Source organism: Mus pahari, chromosome 18 (genome assembly GCF_900095145.1).
Source record: "Mus pahari chromosome 18, PAHARI_EIJ_v1.1, whole genome shotgun sequence".
Taxonomy (NCBI): Eukaryota; Metazoa; Chordata; class Mammalia; order Rodentia; family Muridae; genus Mus; species Mus pahari.
The window spans coordinates 23,943,975-23,964,912 of record NC_034607.1 but is presented as its reverse complement, the minus strand read 5'-3'; the positions used below and the strand labels follow the sequence as shown (position 1 = coordinate 23,964,912).

At 50.7% G+C, this 20,938-nt stretch overlaps 2 protein-coding genes across 2 annotated transcripts in view; both read left to right on the top strand.

The window, feature by feature from the left end:
- Positions 1-2,930, top strand: part of Acsbg2 (acyl-CoA synthetase bubblegum family member 2) — a 28,495-nt gene extending 25,565 nt beyond the window's left edge. The window contains exons 10-13 of the mRNA XM_021218425.1: positions 424-641; positions 1,572-1,711; positions 1,996-2,242; positions 2,854-2,930. Of these exons, the coding sequence (XP_021074084.1) occupies positions 424-641; positions 1,572-1,711; positions 1,996-2,242; positions 2,854-2,930 (682 nt within the window). The remainder of the gene's footprint in view (positions 1-423; positions 642-1,571; positions 1,712-1,995; positions 2,243-2,853) is intronic.
- Positions 2,931-18,143: 15,213 nt separating this feature from the next.
- Rfx2 (regulatory factor X2) overlaps positions 18,144-20,938 on the top strand; it is a 55,105-nt gene continuing 52,310 nt past the window's right edge. The window contains exon 1 of the mRNA XM_021217850.2: positions 18,144-18,224. The gene's annotated coding sequence lies outside the window, so the exon portion shown is untranslated. The remainder of the gene's footprint in view (positions 18,225-20,938) is intronic.

Here is a 20,938-nt window from a genome sequence, read left to right as displayed (position 1 = left end):
CCTTGAACTCAGAGATTCACCTGTCTTTGCCTCCTGAGTGCTGGGATTAAAGGTATGTGCCACCGCGGTCACCCCAGCTACCAGCTTATGCTGTCTTATGTCACTGTCCTGGCTGTCACATGGCTATTGCCTTCGATGTTCTTACACGGAAGGTGGCTCATTGCTGTTAGGCCTTCAGGGGGCTTATTTTCTCCACATCAGTGAAGGGAGAAATCTGCAGGGCTTCCAGACACACAGAGCATTGGGAATCTGAATGCCGGGGCAGACTGAAATCCACTGGGTCTCGGAGGGGTGTGGGTTTAACTGGGACAGCCAAATCAGGATCCTGGGCTGCTACTGTACAAGGACCTGGGGTAGGCACAGCCTAGCAGTCTCTGACACCTCCCCCTGCACCCCCCCCCGCCCCATGTCATGTCCCGGCAGCTGTGGCAAGGTCCTAAATGGCTGCAAGAACATGCTGCTCAACCAGAACAAAGAAGGCATGGGCGAGGTGTGCATGTGGGGCCGGCATGTCTTCATGGGCTACCTGAACAGGGAGGAGGCCACACTGGAAGCACTGGATGAAGAGGGCTGGCTGCACTCTGGGGACATTGGCCGCCTGGACAGCCACGGTTTCCTTTATATCACTGGCCGCATCAAAGGTGCCAGACTCATTTGGAGCAAAGGGTACTACTGGGCGTGTTTGGGGGAGCTGGCAGGGAATGTCGGGATGCCAGGTACGGGGAGCACTGGAGAGAGTAGCATTTCCCATTCACCAGGGGTCCCTTCCAGTCATCTTATAGCAGTGGGCTTGGGGACAGACAGGTTGCTTTAGATCTGTGCCCTGGAGTGAGACTGCAGTCTAGTGGTCAGCTTGGCCAAGCAGAGGAGAGGCCGGAAGGACCAGGTGAGGCCAGGAAGGGTCAGAGAAGCTTCAGAGAGAGCATGGGGGGCAGCCCTGTCACCTCAGGCTGGGGCAGGAGGACTGTGGACTGGGGGTGTCCTGGGATGCACGACTGAGTGTCTCTCTCTGAACAAACAACCCAGCAAGGACGTTGTCCTTTGGAGTGCTCTCTGTCACCATGACGACAGGAAGCAGCTTTGGCAGGCGAGGGTTTATTCTGCTCATAGCTCAAGCCACAGTCTATTCCTCCAGAAGCAAAAAACCAAGGCAGGAACCTGGAGGCAGGAGCTGACGCAGAGGCCATGGAGGGGTGCTGCTTACTGGCTTGCTTCCCATGGCTTGCTCAGCCTGTTTTCTTATAGAACCCAGGACCACCAGCTCAGGGCTGGCTCGACCCACAATGGGCTGGGCCCTCCCCCATTGATCATTAATTTAGAAAATGCCATACAGGCTTGTCCCCAGGCCAATCTGTTGGAGATAGTTTTCTCATCTTCCCAGGAGACCCTGGCTTGACAAGCTGACCAAGGCTAACCAGACACATGGTGCCCATGTGGGGACCCTGAGGACTCAGATGTTGGGAGGATGTAGGAGTGAGTGGGAACTTGGGGGGCCAGAAGGGAAGCCATTGAAGCCTCTGGCCTGGTCCCACATGAGTGGGGACCTGGACCAAGTTAGGCTTTCACTCCAGAAATCCTGATAACTGCTGGTGGTGAGAATGTATCCCCCATCCCCATTGAGACCCTGGTGAAGGAGAAGATCCCCATTATCAGCCATGCCATGCTGGTGGGCGACAAGGCCAAATTCCTGTGCATGCTGCTGACGCTGAAGGTATTGACCCCCCTCTGCGCTAGATCGCACTGCCCACGCCAGCTCTGGGGTTGGGGTCAAGTGGCAGGGGGAGGGGCTGCGGGTGACTGACCCCAGGCTCCCTCCTCTGCGCGCTTGATAGCTAGATTGCACTGCCCATGCCAGCTCCGGGTTTGGGTGGCAGGGGGAGGGGGCTGCGGGTGGCTGAGCCCAGGTTCCACTTCCTCCTTCAGAGCCCTGGGTTTGGGGGTCAGGGATGATGGAGGGTGGGCGGGGCAGCATGGTGACAAGTTGTCCTGGGGCAGTGTGAAACAGACCGGATGAGCGGAGAGCCCTTGAACAAGCTGAGCATGGAGGCCAAAACCTTCTGCCAGACGCTGGGTAGCCAAGCAGCCACTGTGTCGGACATTTTGAAGAGTCGAGACCCAGTGGTCTACACGGCCATCCAGTACGGCATAGACCTCGTGAATCAGCAAGCGTTGTCTGACTCGCATAGAATTCGGAAGTGGATCATCTTGGAGAAGGACTTTTCGCTCCAGGGTGGGGAGCTGGGTGAGTCACTTGGCTTGGGCCTGAGGCACCTGGGCGTCTGGGGCTTAGGTCTATGAGACCAGCTAGGACACTTCATCCTCACCAACTGCGTCTAGCTCCCTACTGGCCTCGGTAGGCAGCCTCTTCACCGGGCCAGACACCTTCACGCTCTGGAGGGAACATCCTCACTGTAGGGCTGGAGAGGTATATCAGTATATATAGGTATATAGAGCACTGCTTGCCCTTATTGAGGACCCGAAATCAGATCCCAGTAACCAAGCTGGGCAGCTCACAGTCATCTGTAACCTGTAGCGCCAGGGATTAGACCCCCCCCTCTTCTGGCCTCTGCACAATGTGCACATATAGCACACACACACGTGCACATTCATATACCACACACAGAGATACATGAGATACATAATTAAAAATTAAATCTTGAAAAAAAACCTTCATTATAGACAGAATCCTCACTACAACCAGTCTATGTGGACATCCCATAGTCCCCACTCACCGACAGCAGGAGCACACCCACTCACTTGAGTCAGCCCCAGACGGTTCTCCTGGCTGTCCATCCTAAGTGTGGAATTTTTTTCTTACCTCCACAACCTGACTGCTCTCTCCTCTCTCCACAGGACCAACATCGAAACTTAAGAGAAATATGATAACCCAGAAATACAAAGCACAGATTGACAGCATGTACTCGTCATAATGGCTGTGACCGGAGCTTCCTCCTGTCCTCATGGTAAGACCCAACGGCCTGGCTCTGCTGGGCCACAGGGTCACAGGTATCCTGCCCTCTCTGACCTCATGATATGGTCTTCCTGGCCAGGACCAGCATTTTTCATGGATTCCCACTTCTTCATTTTATATATATTTTATATACTTTATTTTATATACATTTTATCTTATAATGTGTGTGCGACTGCCTAGGTGTGCAGATCCAAGGACAATCTTGGGTGCTGTCCCTACCCTGCCAAGTCCAGCAGCCTAGCTGGCCCACAACCTTCTGGGGATCTCTGCTCTCCACTCCCATCCCCTAGAAGACGCAAGCTGTGCCTGCTGGGTCTGGCCTCCCGTGGGTTTGGAGGATTCGAACTTGGATCCTTACACCCTCGTGGCAAGCACTTTGCCCTGATCCCTCTTCTTATGTCCCCATGTTCCGTGTCTTTTGTTCAAAGAAGGTCCGGGCTCTGGAAATTCTGTGGCAGAGTTCTGCAGGTGACTGACTCCTTGACCTACTGTCCACGCTTTTCTCCCTTCCTCAGGGTGTGTGTGTGTGTGTGTGTGTNTGTGTGTGTGTGTGTGTACTGCACCCACAGTCACCCTCACGGCCACCTGTCACCCTGCCATGTGAAACTAGTGACTCCAGCCAGCCCACCTGTGTGGCCTGAGGAACAGGCCTCCCATAGACAGGGCTAGCTAGCTCCTTGGGTCTCAGAAGGTCATCTGCTCCCTGGTATCCTGTTGTGTGTTCAAGGTGCATGCATGAGTGTGTCTGTGTGTGCACACACACGTGTGTCTTTTTTTCCTAAAGATTTATTTATTTTATGTCTATGACTACACCGTAGCTGTACAGATGGTTGTGAGCCTTCATCTAGTTGTTGGGAATTGAATTTAGGACTTCTGCTCGCTCCATTCAACCCTGCTTACTCCAGTAGGCCCCGCTCACTCAGTCCCCCTCCCCAAAGATGAATTTATTATTATAAATAAGTACATTGTAGCTGTCTTCAGACAGCACCAGAAGAAGGTGTCAGATCTCATTACGGGTGGTTGTGGGCCACCATGTGGTTGCTGGGATTTGAACTCAGGACCTTCGAAAGAGCAGTCAGTGCTCTTAACCGCTGAGCCATTTCTCCAGCCCCTCATACATTTGTCTTGAGACAGTCTCTCACTGGCCTGGAATTTGCCCAAGTAGGCCAGGGATCCTCAGAAAACCCCTGGACTGGGTAGGATACAAGTGTTCACCACAGTAGCCACCTCCCCTCCTTAGCCACCCTACTCCTGCCTCCTTCCCTTCTTCCTCTTACACGGCTGCTGGGGATTTGAACCCAGGCCTTCATGCTGTTCATCCAGCACTTTTCTAACTGAGCTGCCTCATCTCCCCAGTTCTTCTTTTAATGAGGACACCATGAGACTGAATGAGGACTCACCCTGTGGCCCCCATTTTAGCACCCATAACAGCCCCAGTTTTCAAATAAGGTCAGTGTGAGGCACCAGGCTCAGGGCTGCAGGACTGGCCCACAGCACATCTTACCCATTGCCCAGTGCTTCCTGGCAGCTTGTGGCAGAGCACTCGGCTTGCCTACCACCTGCAGCGGCACCAGCTTCCCGTACAGTTCAGAGAGAGCCTGGGCTGTTGTGGGGGGTAGACATGTGCCCCCCCCCAGAGAGCCAGGGATGAACCCCTTTACTTTCAGAGGTTCAGCCTCAAAGTTTATAAATGCTGCCAATATAGGGAAAAGTTGTGGGGGGGGGGGGACATGCAGGCCAGAGGACACCATGTGCGCTGCCCCTTCTCTGATTCGGAATTGGAGGCTGGGTGGTGGCCTACAACACTGGTCATAGGCAGAAGCTGCCACCCCCAGCTTTTCACATGGGTTCTGGCAATTCAGACTGAAGTCCTCGTGCCCGTGCACCTAGCCCTTACCCACTGAGCCATCTCCCTGGCCCAACACTAGAAGATTCTAACTGTTCATGTGGCTGTTCTTGCATGATGTCCCTGAAAGTCTCACAGTTGGTGGAGGTGGAGGTGGGGACCATTTACAAGTGGCCTGTTCCCCCCAGGGCATTTACTGTGTGCAACCTCAGGAACCCCACAGACTAACCCAGTGTCTCCTCTCCACCCTCCAACAGGTCAGCCTCATCACAATGGGGAACATTGTCCCCACAAGGAAACCCCTTCCCTTACAGAAGAAGCCATACCCCCGATGCTCTGCTGGTTCTACCTAAGCTTCCAAAGAAGGCGGCCCACAGTAGAGACAACCCCAGGACAAGCCTTCCAGGCATAAGTGGAGAGTGGAGCGACTGTGCAGCTGTGACCAACTGGCTCTTCCTCTCCTAGGACTTTGTATTTGAAAAGAGGTGTGAAGACCCAGAGCCCAAAACACCTTCCTGGGGGCAGCATGGAAACCCCTCAAATAAGTAGTCAGGAGTCTCGCTGCCTTGAGTCTTCATTCCTGGGCAGCTGCAAATGCCACCTGGGCTGGTGTGATGGGGACACTGAGGTGCTGGCTGGATGCCTGCACTCACCCTCCTGTCAGGTGCTTTGGCTCCTTGTGTGATGTTTCCTGTGTGGGGTCTATGTGTGTGCGTGCACATGTATCTACATGTACATGCATGCGCATGTATGTGGGGGTATGTGTATATGTCTGTGCACATGTGTGTATATGTGTATGTTTGTGTGCATGTGTGGTGTGTCTGTTTGTGTGTCTGGTATACCCCTGTGCTTGTGTACATGTGTGTACATATGTGTATCTGATGTACCTATGTGTGTGCATACGTGTGTGTCTGGTGTACCTGTGTGTGTTGACCAAGCCTGCTCAGTTAGTCAACAGGTTCTCCAGCGCAGGAGTGAGGATTAAAAAGAAAAAAGACAGACAACATTGTAGCATGATCCCAGTCAATTCTGAGACTGAAGGCAAATTTTTATTTTCCAACCCACTTTTTATACCACTTTAATTACATGCAAGTTTTTTGGGCAAGCAGTACGATAAGGAACAAAGCAGCAGTACATACGGAACTACTAACAAGCAGCAAGGGAAGTCCTGAGGTTATTCCTGATAGTTGTTACAAAGGGCTTATCATAATGACCGAAATGCTTGAGCCCACTTCCTTGTCCAAGCCCAAAAATCTTGTCTGAGGCCTAGTTCCACCCTAAGACTAAGATTCCTGCCATATCCTACGTCCCTATCACAGCCTAAAGTTAGATTCTTGCGGGTTCCTTGTCTTGCCCTAATGTCAGATTCCTGCCCGAGCTTACTTCCTTGTCCTAGGCCAATGTCAGATTTCTGTCTGAAGCCCACTTCCTTGTCCTTAGCCAATGTCAGACTCCTGCCAAGCGGTACCCCAAAAGGCTTTCCACAGTGTGTGACTGTGTGTACATTTGTGTGTCTGGTGTACCTGTTTGTATATGTGTGAGTTTGGTGTACCAGGGTATGCATATATGTATATGTATGTCTGATGTACTTGTGTGTACATGTATGTCTGGTGTACCTGTATATGTGTATGGGTGTCTGGTGTACCTGTGTGTGTATATATATGTGTGTGTGTGTACATGTGTATGTCCGATGTACTTGTGTGTGTGTGTGTGTGTGTGTGTTTCTCTTTTTCTCTTGGCCAGGCCCTCTCTAACTTTGGCAATTGATTCTTTGACCACTCTAGAGCAGTCAAAGTAAAAACCACACTCTGGAGCTGCACATAACCTTCTTTGTTGCATAAACAGGACATCTAGCCCCCTCCTATTTTAGAGTACTACCAGGGAGCCCAGAGAGTCTTTGAGGCGAGATACTGCATCAGTATCTATGGCCTTTCTTAGACTGTCACAATGTTTGTTTTGCAGCACCAAGGAAGCTACCCCGGTTCTTGTGTCAGCCGTGCCCAATTCTATGAGAACCACCTGAGTTACAGCGAAGATTGGTTCTTGCTTGGTGACTAAACCTGAATTTCCATCTAGGAAGTCTAGGACTTGGACATCTTTGTGACAGATGACCCTGTGTAGTAACTGGACAAGAATTCCTTATCTGGTGCAGTATAGTCCTGTGGGCGCATGGGGTGAGCGCTGCGGTGCATGTCCACCAGACATTGGTGGGTGGCAATAGGTGTTTATCCTTGTCTAGATTCATCCTGTAGGTCCCGTTACAGAGGTGGCTACAGTCCTCAGGAACTGTCATTATACAGGTGGCCAGGCTGTCTATGGCCTGTAAGGTCAACCTAGCCTCACCTGTTACCTGTTACCTTCTGCACTCCCTGGGGTCCCCAGTTTCAGTGAAGCTTCCAATCCAGGGCTACGCCTTCAAAGTAGGGTGGTCTTATCTCACAGCACAGCCAGTGTGACTCAGTTAACTCGGGTCTGGAGGCACATCGTGTTCCAGAGAGGGTCAGGGCCGTCTTTACTCAGCCTTTGTGTTGTCCTTTTGGCTTGGGTCGGCGCCTAGTTAGGGGAAGATGGGAGTGAGTCCTGGGGTTGGATTGGTGTCCGAGTCTGTAGAGGTGGTGTAGGTGGGGTTTTAGCCAGCAGGATGTTGGTGCTGAGAGCAATTGGGAGAGGGGTGTCTGAACATAAGAGTTGGACAGTGAACAGGACTCCAGGATCTGTACTGGCAACAGTCTCTGTCCCCAAGCCTTACCAGTAGTCCAGTTGACCTTTCTGCTGTCATCTGTGACTCTGATAACAAGAGGATTGCATTTCTCCCCACAGCCCGGGTATTGAACCTCGTCATGGTGATGAGGTCCTTATTGGAGGGCTTCTAGTGTATCCATCCAGTGGACTCGCATCCCCACACCACACAGACGAAGGCCTCAGAGCCTCAACATTTATACTGTGTTAGTCATGGCTCTGGGGATGTCCTGGGCAGACATGGAAAGCTTGGGGCCCAGTCTGCCATTGTACCAAGTATACATTGTGGCCATAATTGGTCGGGGGCTGTGCCAAAGTTGTTCTTGGGGGGGGTCCCATTCATTATCCATCAGATCACAGAGATTGGTGTGGAGATCAGGGAACCAGGTACCTGGCGGCATAACCTGGGATGTGGAGTTGACAATCTTCCCTGTGGCCATGTTGATGATGGCCCAGGTAAGGTTAAGGGGCTGGTAGGGGTTAGGTATTGTAGAACACGCAGTAAAGAGGCTCATCAGGTTCACTGTAACATGAGCTTGAGAGGGTTGGAAGGGTGCTTGGTAGTCTTATATTTTCTTTGTCTCTGCCGGTCCAGGTCATCCTCAACTGCAAACCAGTTTGGGTGTGAGTATGGTGGATCCACTCTGTAATCCTGTCAACCTTTAGCATCCCTTGGCAGTGTCTCTTGACTAGGACCTAGTCTCCAGGCTGGAATCGGTGAGGCTCCAACCCTGAAGGTTGTCCAGTAGTTGGCAATCATCTGACTCAGCAAAGACTTAAGTCTGAAGGCATTCTAATGTCTTAGGAGGTCCTTTGATGGCTTCATAGTGGCTTAGCTATTTCTGCAAAGCCTGGTATCCATATTGCACAGAACCCAGTGGACCCCAAGAATTCCCTTACCTGGTGGTGAGTGCAGGACAGCTTCCTTCCCGACCTCAGGGAGCATCTCTGACCCTTCCTTCAATCTGTACCCAGGACAGGTCACCTGTGGTTGGCAGAGCTGGGCTTTCTTAGTGGAAACTTGGTAGCCCAAATTCCCCAGGGCCTCCCAGAGGTCCTGGGTTCTCTCCAGGCATTCTTATTTGCTCTCCGCTGTCACCAGGCTGTCAGACACATACTGTAAGAGAGTCAGGTTATGGTGCTGGGTTCCATACTCAGTCTTCAATGGAAGGTCTCATTAAAGATGGTAGGCGAGCTGGGCGGTGGTGGCGCACGCCTTTAATCCCAGCACTTGGGAGGCAGAGGCAGGTGGATTTCTGAGTTCGAGGCCAGCCTGGTCTACAGAGTGAGTTCCAGGACAGCCAGGGCTATACAGAGAAACCCTGTCTTGAAAAACAAAAAAACAAAAAAACAAACAAACAAACAAACAAACAAAAAAGATGGTAGGCGAGATTTTTAAAGCCTTGGGGCACACAGGTCCAAGTTAGCTGTCTGCTAATCCCAAACTCTGGATCATGCCTTTGAAAGGCAAAGAGGTCTTGGCTCTTGTGTGCCAAGGGTGAGTTGAAGAAGGCATCTTTTAAATCCAGTACCATATACCATTGGCGCTCAGGAGGAACCGCACTCAGGAGGGCGTAGGGATGAGGGACTGATGGGTGGACATCCATAACTTGATTGTTTACTTCTCTTACGTCTTGCACTGGTGTATAATCACTAGTTCCGGGCTGCCTGACTGGCAGGAGGGGAGTGTCCAGGCTAATTGAGATGGTCTCAGGATTCCCACATTCAATAGTCTCCTGATATGATGGTTACACCGTCCCTGGTGATTAGGGGCATGGGGTACTGTCGGACCTGAAGAGGCTCCGTCCCTGGCTTGAGCTCAATCCATACTGTGGTCCGATGTTTAGCCATCCCAACTCCTCCCATCTCTGCCCAAGCACTGGGGAAGCAATCTAGCCAAGTGGTAATTTTGTCCTCTGAGGTGGGGAAAGGCTCAAACAACTGGTACTGCTTAGCTAGCATGGCGGTCAGGACATGAATAGACTTCCACTCTGAATCTAATAGTTTGGCTCCTTCTGGGGAGAAATGCAGTTGTGCCCTTGTTTTTGTCAACAAATCTCTTCCCAAGAGGGGGTATGGGCGTTCGGGTTTAACAAGGAATGAGCGGGTTACCCTGCCCACTCCTAAATCCGCTGTTCTTTGGGTAGTCCATGCGTACTGGTTATTCCCCGTTGCCCCCATGGACCCAAGATTTCTTTGAAGAGACTTTACCTTCAGGCTTTAGCAAAGCAAAATGTTGAGAAAAAAAAAAAAGTTGGTGGGTTTCCCTTCTACTTAGGGTTACCCTAGGCTCAGAGAAGGGGGTCTGAACCCCTTACCCCCATTCCTCATCTCTATTTTTATCTTTTAAGGCCATGGTTTGAATAGGCTATTTTTCCCCCCTTGGGGCACTCCCTGGTCCAGTGTCTGTCTTCCCTTCAATAAGCACATCAGTTCTTTCCCAAGTGGGGGCGTCCTCGATCCTCCTTGCTTTCTTCTCCAGAAGCCATCTGTTGTAGGTATCTCCTACGGTCCTCTGGCTCAGTGGCCACGCTGAGCCAGCTCCTTGCCAGGTCGTGTCTGTCGCCTCTTCCCTCTCCCCCGTCTTTCCTCCATTCGTTTCTCTGCCCTCCTCTGCTTCTGCTCTGCACGTTCACTTTTATTAAACACTGTCTCTGTCGTCATCACTGAGTCTCTCAGACTCTCCTCCCAACCTCTCAACCCTCTGACACTTTCTCTTGATATCTAGCACTGCCCGGTTAATACAGGTTAGAGCCCTGCTGCTTTCACTGCTGGTAACTTGGGGTCCGTGGGGGTGCATTGTCCCCCTGCTCTCACTGTCCCCCTGTTTAGCCAGGTTAGTGGATCAGTGTGCGGCTGCCTTGAGACCTGTCAACAGAGCCTGGTGGTAGACCAAGAATGTCTACAGACCAAGAATGTCAGCAGTGTTGAAGTCCCAATCTGGGCAGGTTAAAGGAAGAGCAGCATCAATAGCTGCTTGGTTATTGGTGGGTTCCCTCGTGGAGCCAGGAACCGATTTCCTGACCTCTATCTGGGTCCCCTCCCTCTCTTCTGTGGTGAAGAGAACCTACAAGAGCTGCTGGCAGTCACCAAGTGGGTTGGTGGGTGAAGAATCATCTCTAGCAGTCTAATCAAATCTTGGGGGTTGTCTGAAAAAGGGGAGTTCTGAGTTCTCCAGTAAAGGTTACTAGTAGCAAAGGGCCAATAGCGGAGGGGTTGATTCCCTTGATCATTAACCTGCCCCACTGCACACAAGGACGGGATGCTGGATTCAGGCTCAGGAGTCAGCCCCAGGCGGCTTCTTGTCCCTGCGGCAGGTCCCCTCACTATTGCCTGCAGCTCTGCCTGATATGTAGAATAAGGTGGGGATGGATAGATGACATCCTCCTCCTCCTCCTTGGAGGACCTTATAGAGGGATGGTGTAGAAGGAAGTGGGTGGCCCAGAAGCTCTTCCTTTGTATCCTTGGGCTTTTTGGTAGCCAAAGCAAAAACTTATGCCTGTTGTTTGAGGAGAAAAGGTTTAAGCCAAGGGCAGCCAGTCTCCTAGGAGGTCTCACCAGGCCACCACATAAGGTATTTGATCCAGGTGGCCAACTTTGGGTTTAAAAATAAGCTTTTCAATTTCTTGGACCAATCCCAGTCAAAGGATCCCTCCCAGGGCCACCTAGCTTTGAAGGTGGGCTATTATGGCCTGCCGAATGTTAATTTATCTTTCCTAATGGTGACAGAGAGATTCTGTCCCCTGGTCTTAACGTCTTTAAAATGGCTTAAGCAATTCTGGTGGCGCTGAAGCCACCTGTCCCATGTTAGCATCCAACAAAGTCAAAGTTGCCCCATAATGAGAAACACAAGAAGATTCGCCCTGTCCTCTCCATCAGGAGGAAATAAAAAGTGCCAGGCAGCGGCTGACTGCAGATCCCAAAGCCTACATCCAACTCCAATTGATACGCCAAGGTCTCTCCATCCAGGCCTGGAATGTCTTCCAGCACTGTGCGGCCATGACTTTGCAGAGCGTCCACCTAGTAACTTTGGCCACCAAATACAAAATTTTTAGACTTCTTTCAAGAACAGAATTACTACAGTGCTGCACAAACACAGAACAGAATTACCGTGGCGCTGCACAGAGCCCATGGAACAGAATTACCACAGCACCTCACGGACAGACAGAAAGATTTACCATATGGACAGACCCAGATAGGCAGGACCTCCTTATCGGCTGGTACTGAGACCTCTTCTAGGGGGTCATAGGATTTCCTGGCCAATGCACCAAAATGTGCCCATTGAGGAACCATTCAAGAGTCCCCTCAAAAGACCACCAAAGAACCTACTCCAATGCAATCGCATTAGGGTCTTTATTTAAGCTCAAGAGTGGACTCCCCACCAACCCTGCTGAAGCCGACTGAGACGGTAAAGCCCTGAGTCCCCAGCGGAACAAGGTTTTATAGGAAGTATTAAGAAAGCGAGCGGGTGTCCAGCCCGACAGCATCTAACTGAATGACTACTGTAAGCTGGCAGTGGGTGCTCTGAAGCAAAACCATGAGCAATCACAGTCTGAAAGTACATCTGGAACAATCAGACTAATCTTGATTGGCTGTCGCTAGGGAAACAACCCTGGGGTGTGAGCCAGAGATAAGCTGTGTGGTTCTTCCTGGAACCTGGGGTCAAGTTCTCAGGCTCCTTTTCTTTTAAAATGGACGTCGGTCCCAAGATGGAGTAGGTTTGGCTTCTCAGTGCTGTTGATAGAGCCTCCTCAGCCACCCCTGAGGAGTCACCAGGACAAACAGTTCACACGGGGGAAGTAGGAACAGACAGCTGGCCTGGGCTAGACATGGATTTGAGGATCACGCCTCAGTCTTCCTAGCGCTACTGTGGCATGCATGCATGGTTTTAGGCCATCCTTGGTCTAAAATACATCTTCTCCGGAGTACTCGTGTGTGTGTGTGTGTGTGTGTGTGTGTGTGTGTGTGTGTGTGTAGAGACCCCCAGGAGCCACCTGACTCTGTCACGGTGCTGTTCACTCTGGTGTTACCTGCACAGACTCATGGGCACTGGCAGGGGACAGTGCTTACTCGCTCGCTCCCTGGGCCTTAGTCCCACTTAGTCACTGCTGGGCTCCTGGATTCTACTGGGCTTTGGTTTGGTTTGGTTTGGTTTATTTGTTTGAGTTGGGGTTGGTCTTGCTGTGTAGCCCTGCCTGACCTGAAACTCACTATGCAGATCAGGATGGCCTTGAACTCACAGATATCCAGCTGCCTCTGCCTCCCAATTATAAAATCTTATGCTCCAGGACTGGCTCACAATCCCATTCGTAAAGGTCAGCTGTCAGCAGAGAGAGGACTAAGCCCGGTCACAGTCATCCACAGCAGCCTAGCACTTGGCTTCATATCTGGGCTCATGCACACCAAGACTCACTGAATTTCAAAATGAAGCAGCCTGGCTGACACCAGAAGACACTGTGAGGACATTTGTGGGTGGACTGATAATTTATTTATGTATTGGGGGGCAAGAGGTCAAGGGACAACATGTGCAAGTCAGTTCTCTCCTTCCACCAGGTCCCAGGGATGGAACTCAATTCTTGGCAGCAAGCACCTTTACCTCCTGAGCCACCTTGTTGGCCCCCTATCCTAGTTAGGGTTTTACTGCTGTGAATGGATACCATGACCAAGGCAACTCTTTTTTTAAAGTTTATTTTATTTTATTTTTATTTTTTTAAGAATTATTTATTTCGCTGGGCGTGGTGGCGCACGCCTTTAATCCCAGCACTTGGGAGGCAGAGGTAGGCGGATTTCTGAGTTCGAGGCCAGCCTGGTCTACAAAGTGAGTTCCAGGACAGCCAGAGCTATACAGAGAAACCCTGTCTTGAAAAACCAAAAAAAAAAAAAAAAAAAAAGAATTAATTTCATGTATGTGAGTACACTGTCATTGTCTTCAGACACACCAGAAGAGGGCATCAGATCCCATTACGGATGATTGTGAGGCACCATGTGGTTGGTGGGAATTGAACTCAGGACCTCTGAGCAGTCAGTGCTCTTAACCACTGAGCCATCTCTCCAGCCCTCAAGGCAACCCTTATAAGGACAACATTTAGTTGTGGCTGGCTTACAGGTTCAGAGGTTGAGTCCATTATCTTCAAGGTGGGAACATGGCAACATCCAGGCAGGCGTGGTGTAGGAGGAACTGAGAGTTCTGCATCTTCATCTGAAGGCTGCTAGCAGAATACTGACTTCCAGGCAGTTAGGATGAGAGTCTTTAAGCCCACATCCACAGTGACACTGAAAGACCCACAACGTGAGGACTCCTCCATGTTCTGACTCAGGAGAGGCGACACCCCAAATCACTCACAAGAAACAGTCTTGATGCAAACCACAAGAGGACTTTTATTCCAGGCACGCTCTGGGACCCACAGTCATACACCACGCAGAGTTAGAGGACTGAGAGGGCCCCAAGTAGCTGGGAGAGGAGGTATTTAAAGGAAGAAACTACAACTCAAAGGGGTGGGGAGGGCGTTGCTGGAAAAATACCAAAAATACCAGTAAGAGTCACAAGGGAGTGGAAGTCACAAGAGCCACAAGAAATACCTACCTGGTAATTGTGTGGATTATTTCTCAAGACAGTTTCTATGAGCCTCTAACAATAATACATTTGCATAGCGGGTTCCATGAACAGTCAGGGTGACCTTCTTTTGAACAAATACTTCCTGAACCCAGGAAGCAGGTAGGTGAAGGAATGTCGCTATCTGTTTTATGATTAGCATGCCTTGGAGCATTGAGTCACAAAGGTCACATTCTCAAGCCTGGGCCTAAAGGCCTAGGTTTTTTTGGTTTTGTTTTTATGTTATACTTTTTCAACACACCTACTCCAACAGGGCCAGGCCTTCTAAAAGTGCCACTCCCTAGGCCAAGCATATACAAACCATCACACCCTTTAAAAGATTTCTTAGATTTAATTCTTGAGGGTCTGGAGAGATGGCTCAGTGGCTAAGACCACTGGCTGTGCTTCCAGCGGACCCATGTTCAGTTCCTGGTACCCACATGGCAGCTCTCACCTATCTGTAACTCCAATTCCAGAAAACCTGGCACTTTCACAGACATACATGCAGGCAAAACACCAATGCACATAAACATAAATCTTTAAAAACAATTTTTGAAAAAGTTTTGTTTTTATTTCCTAGGCATGTGTGTTTTTTCATGCATGTCTGTGCACCAAATGCTTGCCTGGTGCCCAGAGAAACCAGAACAGGACATCAGATCACCTGGAACTATAATTACATATAGTCGTGAGCGGCAATGTGGGTGCTGGGAATCAAACCTGTGCCCTCTGGAAGAGGAGTCAGTGCTCTTAACTGCCAAGCCATCTCTCCAGCCAGCAATTTAGAATAAGACTATGTATAATATAAAGCTGGGTACGGGTGTCACAACCCTTTAATCCCAGCACTTGGGAGGCCGACACAAGTGGATTTCTAAGTTCAAAGCCAGCCTGGTGTACAGAGCAAGTTCCAGGGCAGCCAGAGCTACACAGTGAAATCTTGTCTTAACTTCCGACCAAAGACTTTAAGCATGATGATTAATTAAGAGACAGGAAGAATTCCCCACCTCACCCCCACCCCCACCCCCCACATTTGGGTGCCAACTTCTGTGGAGCAGAGCTGCTCTGAGTCTTCACAATGATCATAGAATGTGAGTGGGTTCTGCCAAGGACCAGCCTCAGCTTGGAGAGCGGTTCTGAGGAGGGGGTGATTAGAAGCGAATTGTGGGTCCAAGTTGGCAGCCTATGCTCCACTCCAGACAGCTTTCCAGCCTGCTTCCTCTCTGTTCTGCTTTCTTTTCCTCTCTGACCTGCTTTCTCTGGAGATCTCCAGACAGTTCTCTCTCATGTTCTGCTCAAGACAGTTCTTTCTTGCTATTCTAAAGTTTTTCTCTGAATAGTTCATCTCTGGCAGATCTGCCTGCCTCTGTTAAGTACAGAGAATAAACCAGCTGGGTGGGACCCATCCTGAAATTACCATTTCTACCACACCTGGGCCTGACCTAGCTCTGTTCCAAGCTGGCCCTGAACTCAGGCGTTTGTCTGCCTTTGTAGGCATAAACAAAAAGATGTAGCTGGGTGGGATCTCCTTCGATCACCAATCCCTAAAATCACTACTCCCTAAATCTCTTTGTCTCCTTGTTTAGTATCTTTCTGTCAAGCTGGCTCACAGCACAGCTGCCCTTGTTCCTTTAGATTCTTGAAGACCCTCATATTTCATATTGCATCCTTATATTTTGTGATACCTATATTTTTTTTCTATTTTGAGAAATTATATATTTTTGGGCTCATGTTTTTAGAGTTCTTTTCCACAGCCTTAAGGGTTGTCCTGAAGGTCCCAATGTTCACCATTTGTGATACATTAGCCACATCTTTACCTCCTGGACTTGTATTCTAACTACCATGGAGTCATTAACACTGACAGGCAGGATGCTCCTTGAAGGAAGAGCATAAAATGTGTACATTAGTATCCAAAGGAGCCCTACACCCAAAGCGGCCATTGACATTCTAGTAGGCCTATGCCTGATGGCCCTGTCCCAGAGGCAGGAACCGTGTCATTTTGTCCCCACCAAGGCCATGCAGGACCTGGCAGATTCACAGCTCTTGTCTTTAAAGGGGTTTCTGAGAAACCCAAGTGAACTCACAGGAGAATCCTGGATAGTTGACATGAAAAAGAAAAAAAAAAAAAACTGGGAAAAAGAAACCCCAAAAAACAAGAAACCCTGGCTCCTGCCATTGTTATTCTAACATAAAATACGTATGTATAGAAGAGGGGAACAGGGCTTTCTGCCAAGACGAATGATCTGAGGTGATCCTTGGGGGACACAGGTGAAAGGCAGAAAGTGACACAAGTTGTTATCTGATCACATGTGTATCATAACATGTACATATCACATCCTAAGAAATAAATGTAAAAATACTAAAACTCTGTGTGAGAATTGTACCAACTGTATCGTCAGCGGGACACTAAGTCTCTCCTTAGAGACTTAGGACTCTGAGGTGTGACTTAGGACTCTGAGACGAGAAGTTCTCTTTCCTTCCCATCCCAGGTCTAGAAAGGCTCCTGCACCACTTTCCACAGTCTCCTTGCTAAGGAGCAGGCTTCCAACCTGTGAGCCCTGGGGACACACTTCTCAGTCTCCAAAACAAGTGAGTCCTGGAGGGCCAGAGGTTGGTCCAGACACACTCAGGCCCATAGCCATTTGCCTCCTTGATAGTTACAGTTGAGTCTGTGGGACTGGGTCTCTCAGCGGGAGCGGTGGGGGGGGGGGCAGGGAGGGCGGGGAGGGCTAGGCAGCCAATAAAGGGGTGTTGTGGCACCAGGCTTCCCGTTGCTCCGATATATTTATTTTGGAAACTCCAGTCCTAGGGGCAGCGTCTACTGCCTTTCTCGGAGCCTAACTTCAGGATTTCATGAGTTAGACTGTGTACAAATGCTTGGTGGCACCTGCCTCTCACCCCAGTAGTCAAGGACCTAAGACAAAAAGAACATTAACCTGGACTACATAGTGGGATCTAGTCTAGCTTGGGCTACTTAGCAAGACCCTGCCTCATCGCTTTGGGTACATAAACCCAAATTACCCATGTTCACTGGTGCAACTGGACGTTCAACGAATGACTGGAGCTATGGTCTGACAGCTCCTCCTCACTCGGGTCCCTGGGTTCAAACCTTTCCTTTTACGGACAGAGGACAGAGAAGGGAGACAGGGGGTGGGTGGGGTGTTGTCAGCTTAGCCAGGAATGGTGGACACACACCCATCATCCCAGCACTAGGGAGGTGGAGCCAGGAAAGTCAGGTGTTGGCGGCCAGCTTACGCTGTGTAGTGAGTGTATACAGGACACTGGCTCCAAAACACAGGAAGTGCTGGAGAGGAGGCTCCTGCTCTTGCAGAGGACCCGAGATCGGTCCCCGCTGAATTAGGCGGCTCATAGTGGCCGGTTACTCTGTCTCAAGGGCGATCTGACGCTCTCTTTGGGCCTCAATGCGCATTGCATGCACACGCATAGACAACAATCTTTTTTTAAAAAAAAAAGAAAAAAAGAAAAAAAGTTTTCAGTTTGTGAACCATGAAAGAGCAGGCGCAAGGCCGGAGTCTGGAGCTCCCCTTAGACGGTGAGCGCCTCCGGTCTAGCAGAATCACCGTAACTCCGCAAAACACGCACTGCCACCAGTGGGCCCTCGCGCACCTCCTTAGAGTCAACCCTTCCGGGGAGCCGCGCGCCTCCCGCCAGGCCCCGCCCTCCTTCGCAGCGATTGGCTAGCATTCTACCCAAGGACCTGCCCCTTCACCCCAGACGGGCACTATGAAAGCCAATGGGGAAATCGCCCGCCCTCCCCGAGGCCGTTGGAGGCGGGCATGGGCGGGCCGTTGGGGGGGCGGGGTGTGCAGCCTGGTAACCGTTGCCGGGCGCAACGCCCCGCCCCGTGAGGGCAGCGCGAGGCTGAGGCGGGCGGGCGCCTGCTGCGGGCGGGCGCTACGAGCGGGCGGGAGGGCGGCGGGAGCCAGAGGAGGAGCGGCCGGCGCCGCCACCGCCGCCGCCATAGAGACTGTAGCCGTGGAGACTGTTACTTACCAACGCGGAGCGACACGCAGCGGCCGACGCCGCGGGAGCCGCTACCGGAACTCCCTGCCGAACTCCAGGTGAGCGGTGCGGGCCGGGGCAGGGGGCGGTGGCGGAGGAGGGGGAGACCCCCGCTGGAGGAGGGTCGCGGGGGCGGGCGCGGCGGGACCCGGCGCCCCAACTTTGCAGACGCCAACCTCATCCAATCCTGATAGGTGCCTCTGATTTGGGGGAACCCTGGGCTGGGTGGAACCCCTCTCACACTCTCAAAAGTTTGTAAAGTGAAGCGATCTCTTCTCGCCTTTGACGCACTAAATCTGACTTTGAGGAGTGGGGACTCCAGAAGACCCCCCCCTTGTCTCTTACTCCACAACGCCTGAAGCACGGAGGCGCCCCCAAACTAGTCTTTCACTACTCTCTTTCACTACTCCCAAAGCCTGAATTGGGATTGCCCCAAACCCGATCCTTGCTGTCATCCCCCTGAGTTGGGGGCTCCCACAGAGCCAGCCATTCTCCCCCCAAGTCTGAAAACCCAGAGGCACTGTCTCCCTTTTATACTTATGAAATCGGGGTTCTGGCTCTTATCTGTGAATTTGACTCCGAGGGTACTCTTCTGCTTGGCTCATAGTTCTGACCCTCAGATTTCCTTCTTGACTTAGGATTTGGGGGCTCCGGCACCGCTTTCTTGTGCTTTGACCAAAATAGTCATTGCGTTTGTTCTGGAAGGAACTCCTCCCTTCGCGTTTTCTTGCCCATCCCAAATACCCCCGGCGCCCCAGATCCTCGGACCCTTCTCCCCTGGAACCCTACACCGCTGCGTTTGGGGGTCCTTTACCATGCCGCGCCGGGAAGCTTATGCGCAGCCACAGCTTCCTCTTTGCGGAGATCCCCAATCTAGAAAACTTTCCCGAAGGAAAATACTGTGTGAACCGTTTGTAGAAAGATCGGGAGGCCGGGAGAGTGCGTGCGCAGCCCTCCCGTGCACAGGCAGCACACCCTAAAACACCGGATTGTCTTCCTCGCCCCTTTCCATGGGTCACATCCGAGTTCTGCAGTTGGGATTCGCTGGGGCTGCGGTTGTTTCCTCGGCACCTAGGAGCTCGGCGTCGGACAGCCCCCTAGGGTGGCGGGGGAAGGGGGTTGGGGCGGGGAACGCACGGAGAAAGCAGCTGGGCCGCTGTCTCTCCGGAGACTTTATCCCTACTTTAGTGCTTCTGGGGCACGCTCCGGTACTCAGGTCCCCCAGGAAAAAATCCTACAACGATTGAGTGTTAATACATTTAACTTTATTAGCATGTACTACTTGTACATAAGTGTGACCTTTTCCTGTATGTATAATGTGTTCGAATCATACCCCACCACTCACCTCTCTTGACCCTGATGATCCCTATTTATCCAGCTCTGGCATGCTTCTACTTTTTTGCCCCCGTTTTCCTTGAAGGGAACAGAGTTCAGTTGGGCCCACAGCGCAGAGGACAAGGGTTCGCTCCTCAGAAGTGGCTGTCAGGTCCTGGGGAATCAGATGGTTATTTATTTACTGTCACAAGTGATTCACTTTCCTATTTAAAGTTTTACATGTATTTATTGTGTGTGACTATACTGCACGTGCACACACACCCCGAGGTTAGAGGACAGATTACAGGAGACTCCCTTCAGCACCCGATCCTGGGAGCTCAGTAGACTTGTTGGCAAGAGCCCTTACCTGCTCATCTCCCTGCCAGTGAAATGAGCTTTTCATTTAAAGTGAAGCGAAGACAATTCTAGAACAGTGATAATATTAATAAAACAATAATGACGTAAACCTTGTCTTAGAATGTTTTCCTGTTTGAGTTTTTAACATCAGCCTCAGCCTGTGAAGATGCCTATTGGATGGGACTGAGCTCTGGCCTAGTTCCTGCCCTTCCTCACTGTAGCTTGGGTTCAGGGACTGAATGGACTGGAAAGTCCACCCGGGTGTGGCCACTCACCCACTCCCACTGGAGAAGAAGGCCTCAGGCCTCAGAGAAAGGAATCTAAGGCTGTTACCATCAGGCCTACTGCCTGTCTGGTGGGTCACTGTGGATACCTGAGCCCCAGGGCCACTACAGGGCTGTGAAGGGCTTGTCAACACACTGGCCCTCTAAAATTCAGCCTGTTGTTCTCTTGCTGCATGAAGTGTCCCTAGCACTTTAGACTGTATTAGTAGTATTAAAATCTTTATTACGTGTGTGTGTGTGTGTGTGTGTGTGTGTGTACATCTGCATGGGCTATGGTGTGCACATTGGAGAGGAGAGGATGACATGCAGGAGGTGGCCCTTTGCATCAGGTGTGTCTTGAAGATCAAACACAGGTTACCAGGCTTAGCAGCAAGCTCCTTTCTCCTGCTGAGCCCCTCAGCCTTCCCATTGGTATTCATGTGATTTTATATATATTAACATATATAAGTATGTTCATATAAAATTAATAAGTTCCTGTATAAAGGTTGCTTGGTTTGTTGAGTCCTTGGCTAGAAGGAATAACATGTTTTGTTTTCTTTCTTTGTTTACCTATTCATTTATTGAGGTGCTTGGCTTTGTGTATGCTAAGCAAGCATTCTGCCACTGCCCAGGCATCCCAGCCCCGTTTCTTTATTTTATTGTTTTGGTTTTTGTTGTTGTTGTTGTTGTTGTTGTTGTTGTTGTTTTTGAGATAGGGCATCACTATATAGCCCTAATTATTGTAGACCGGGCTGGTCTCAAACGCAGAGATCCACCTGCCTCTGCCTTCCAAGTGCCACCTGTTTCTTTTAAACTAACTGAAGCTGACTTTAAATAAT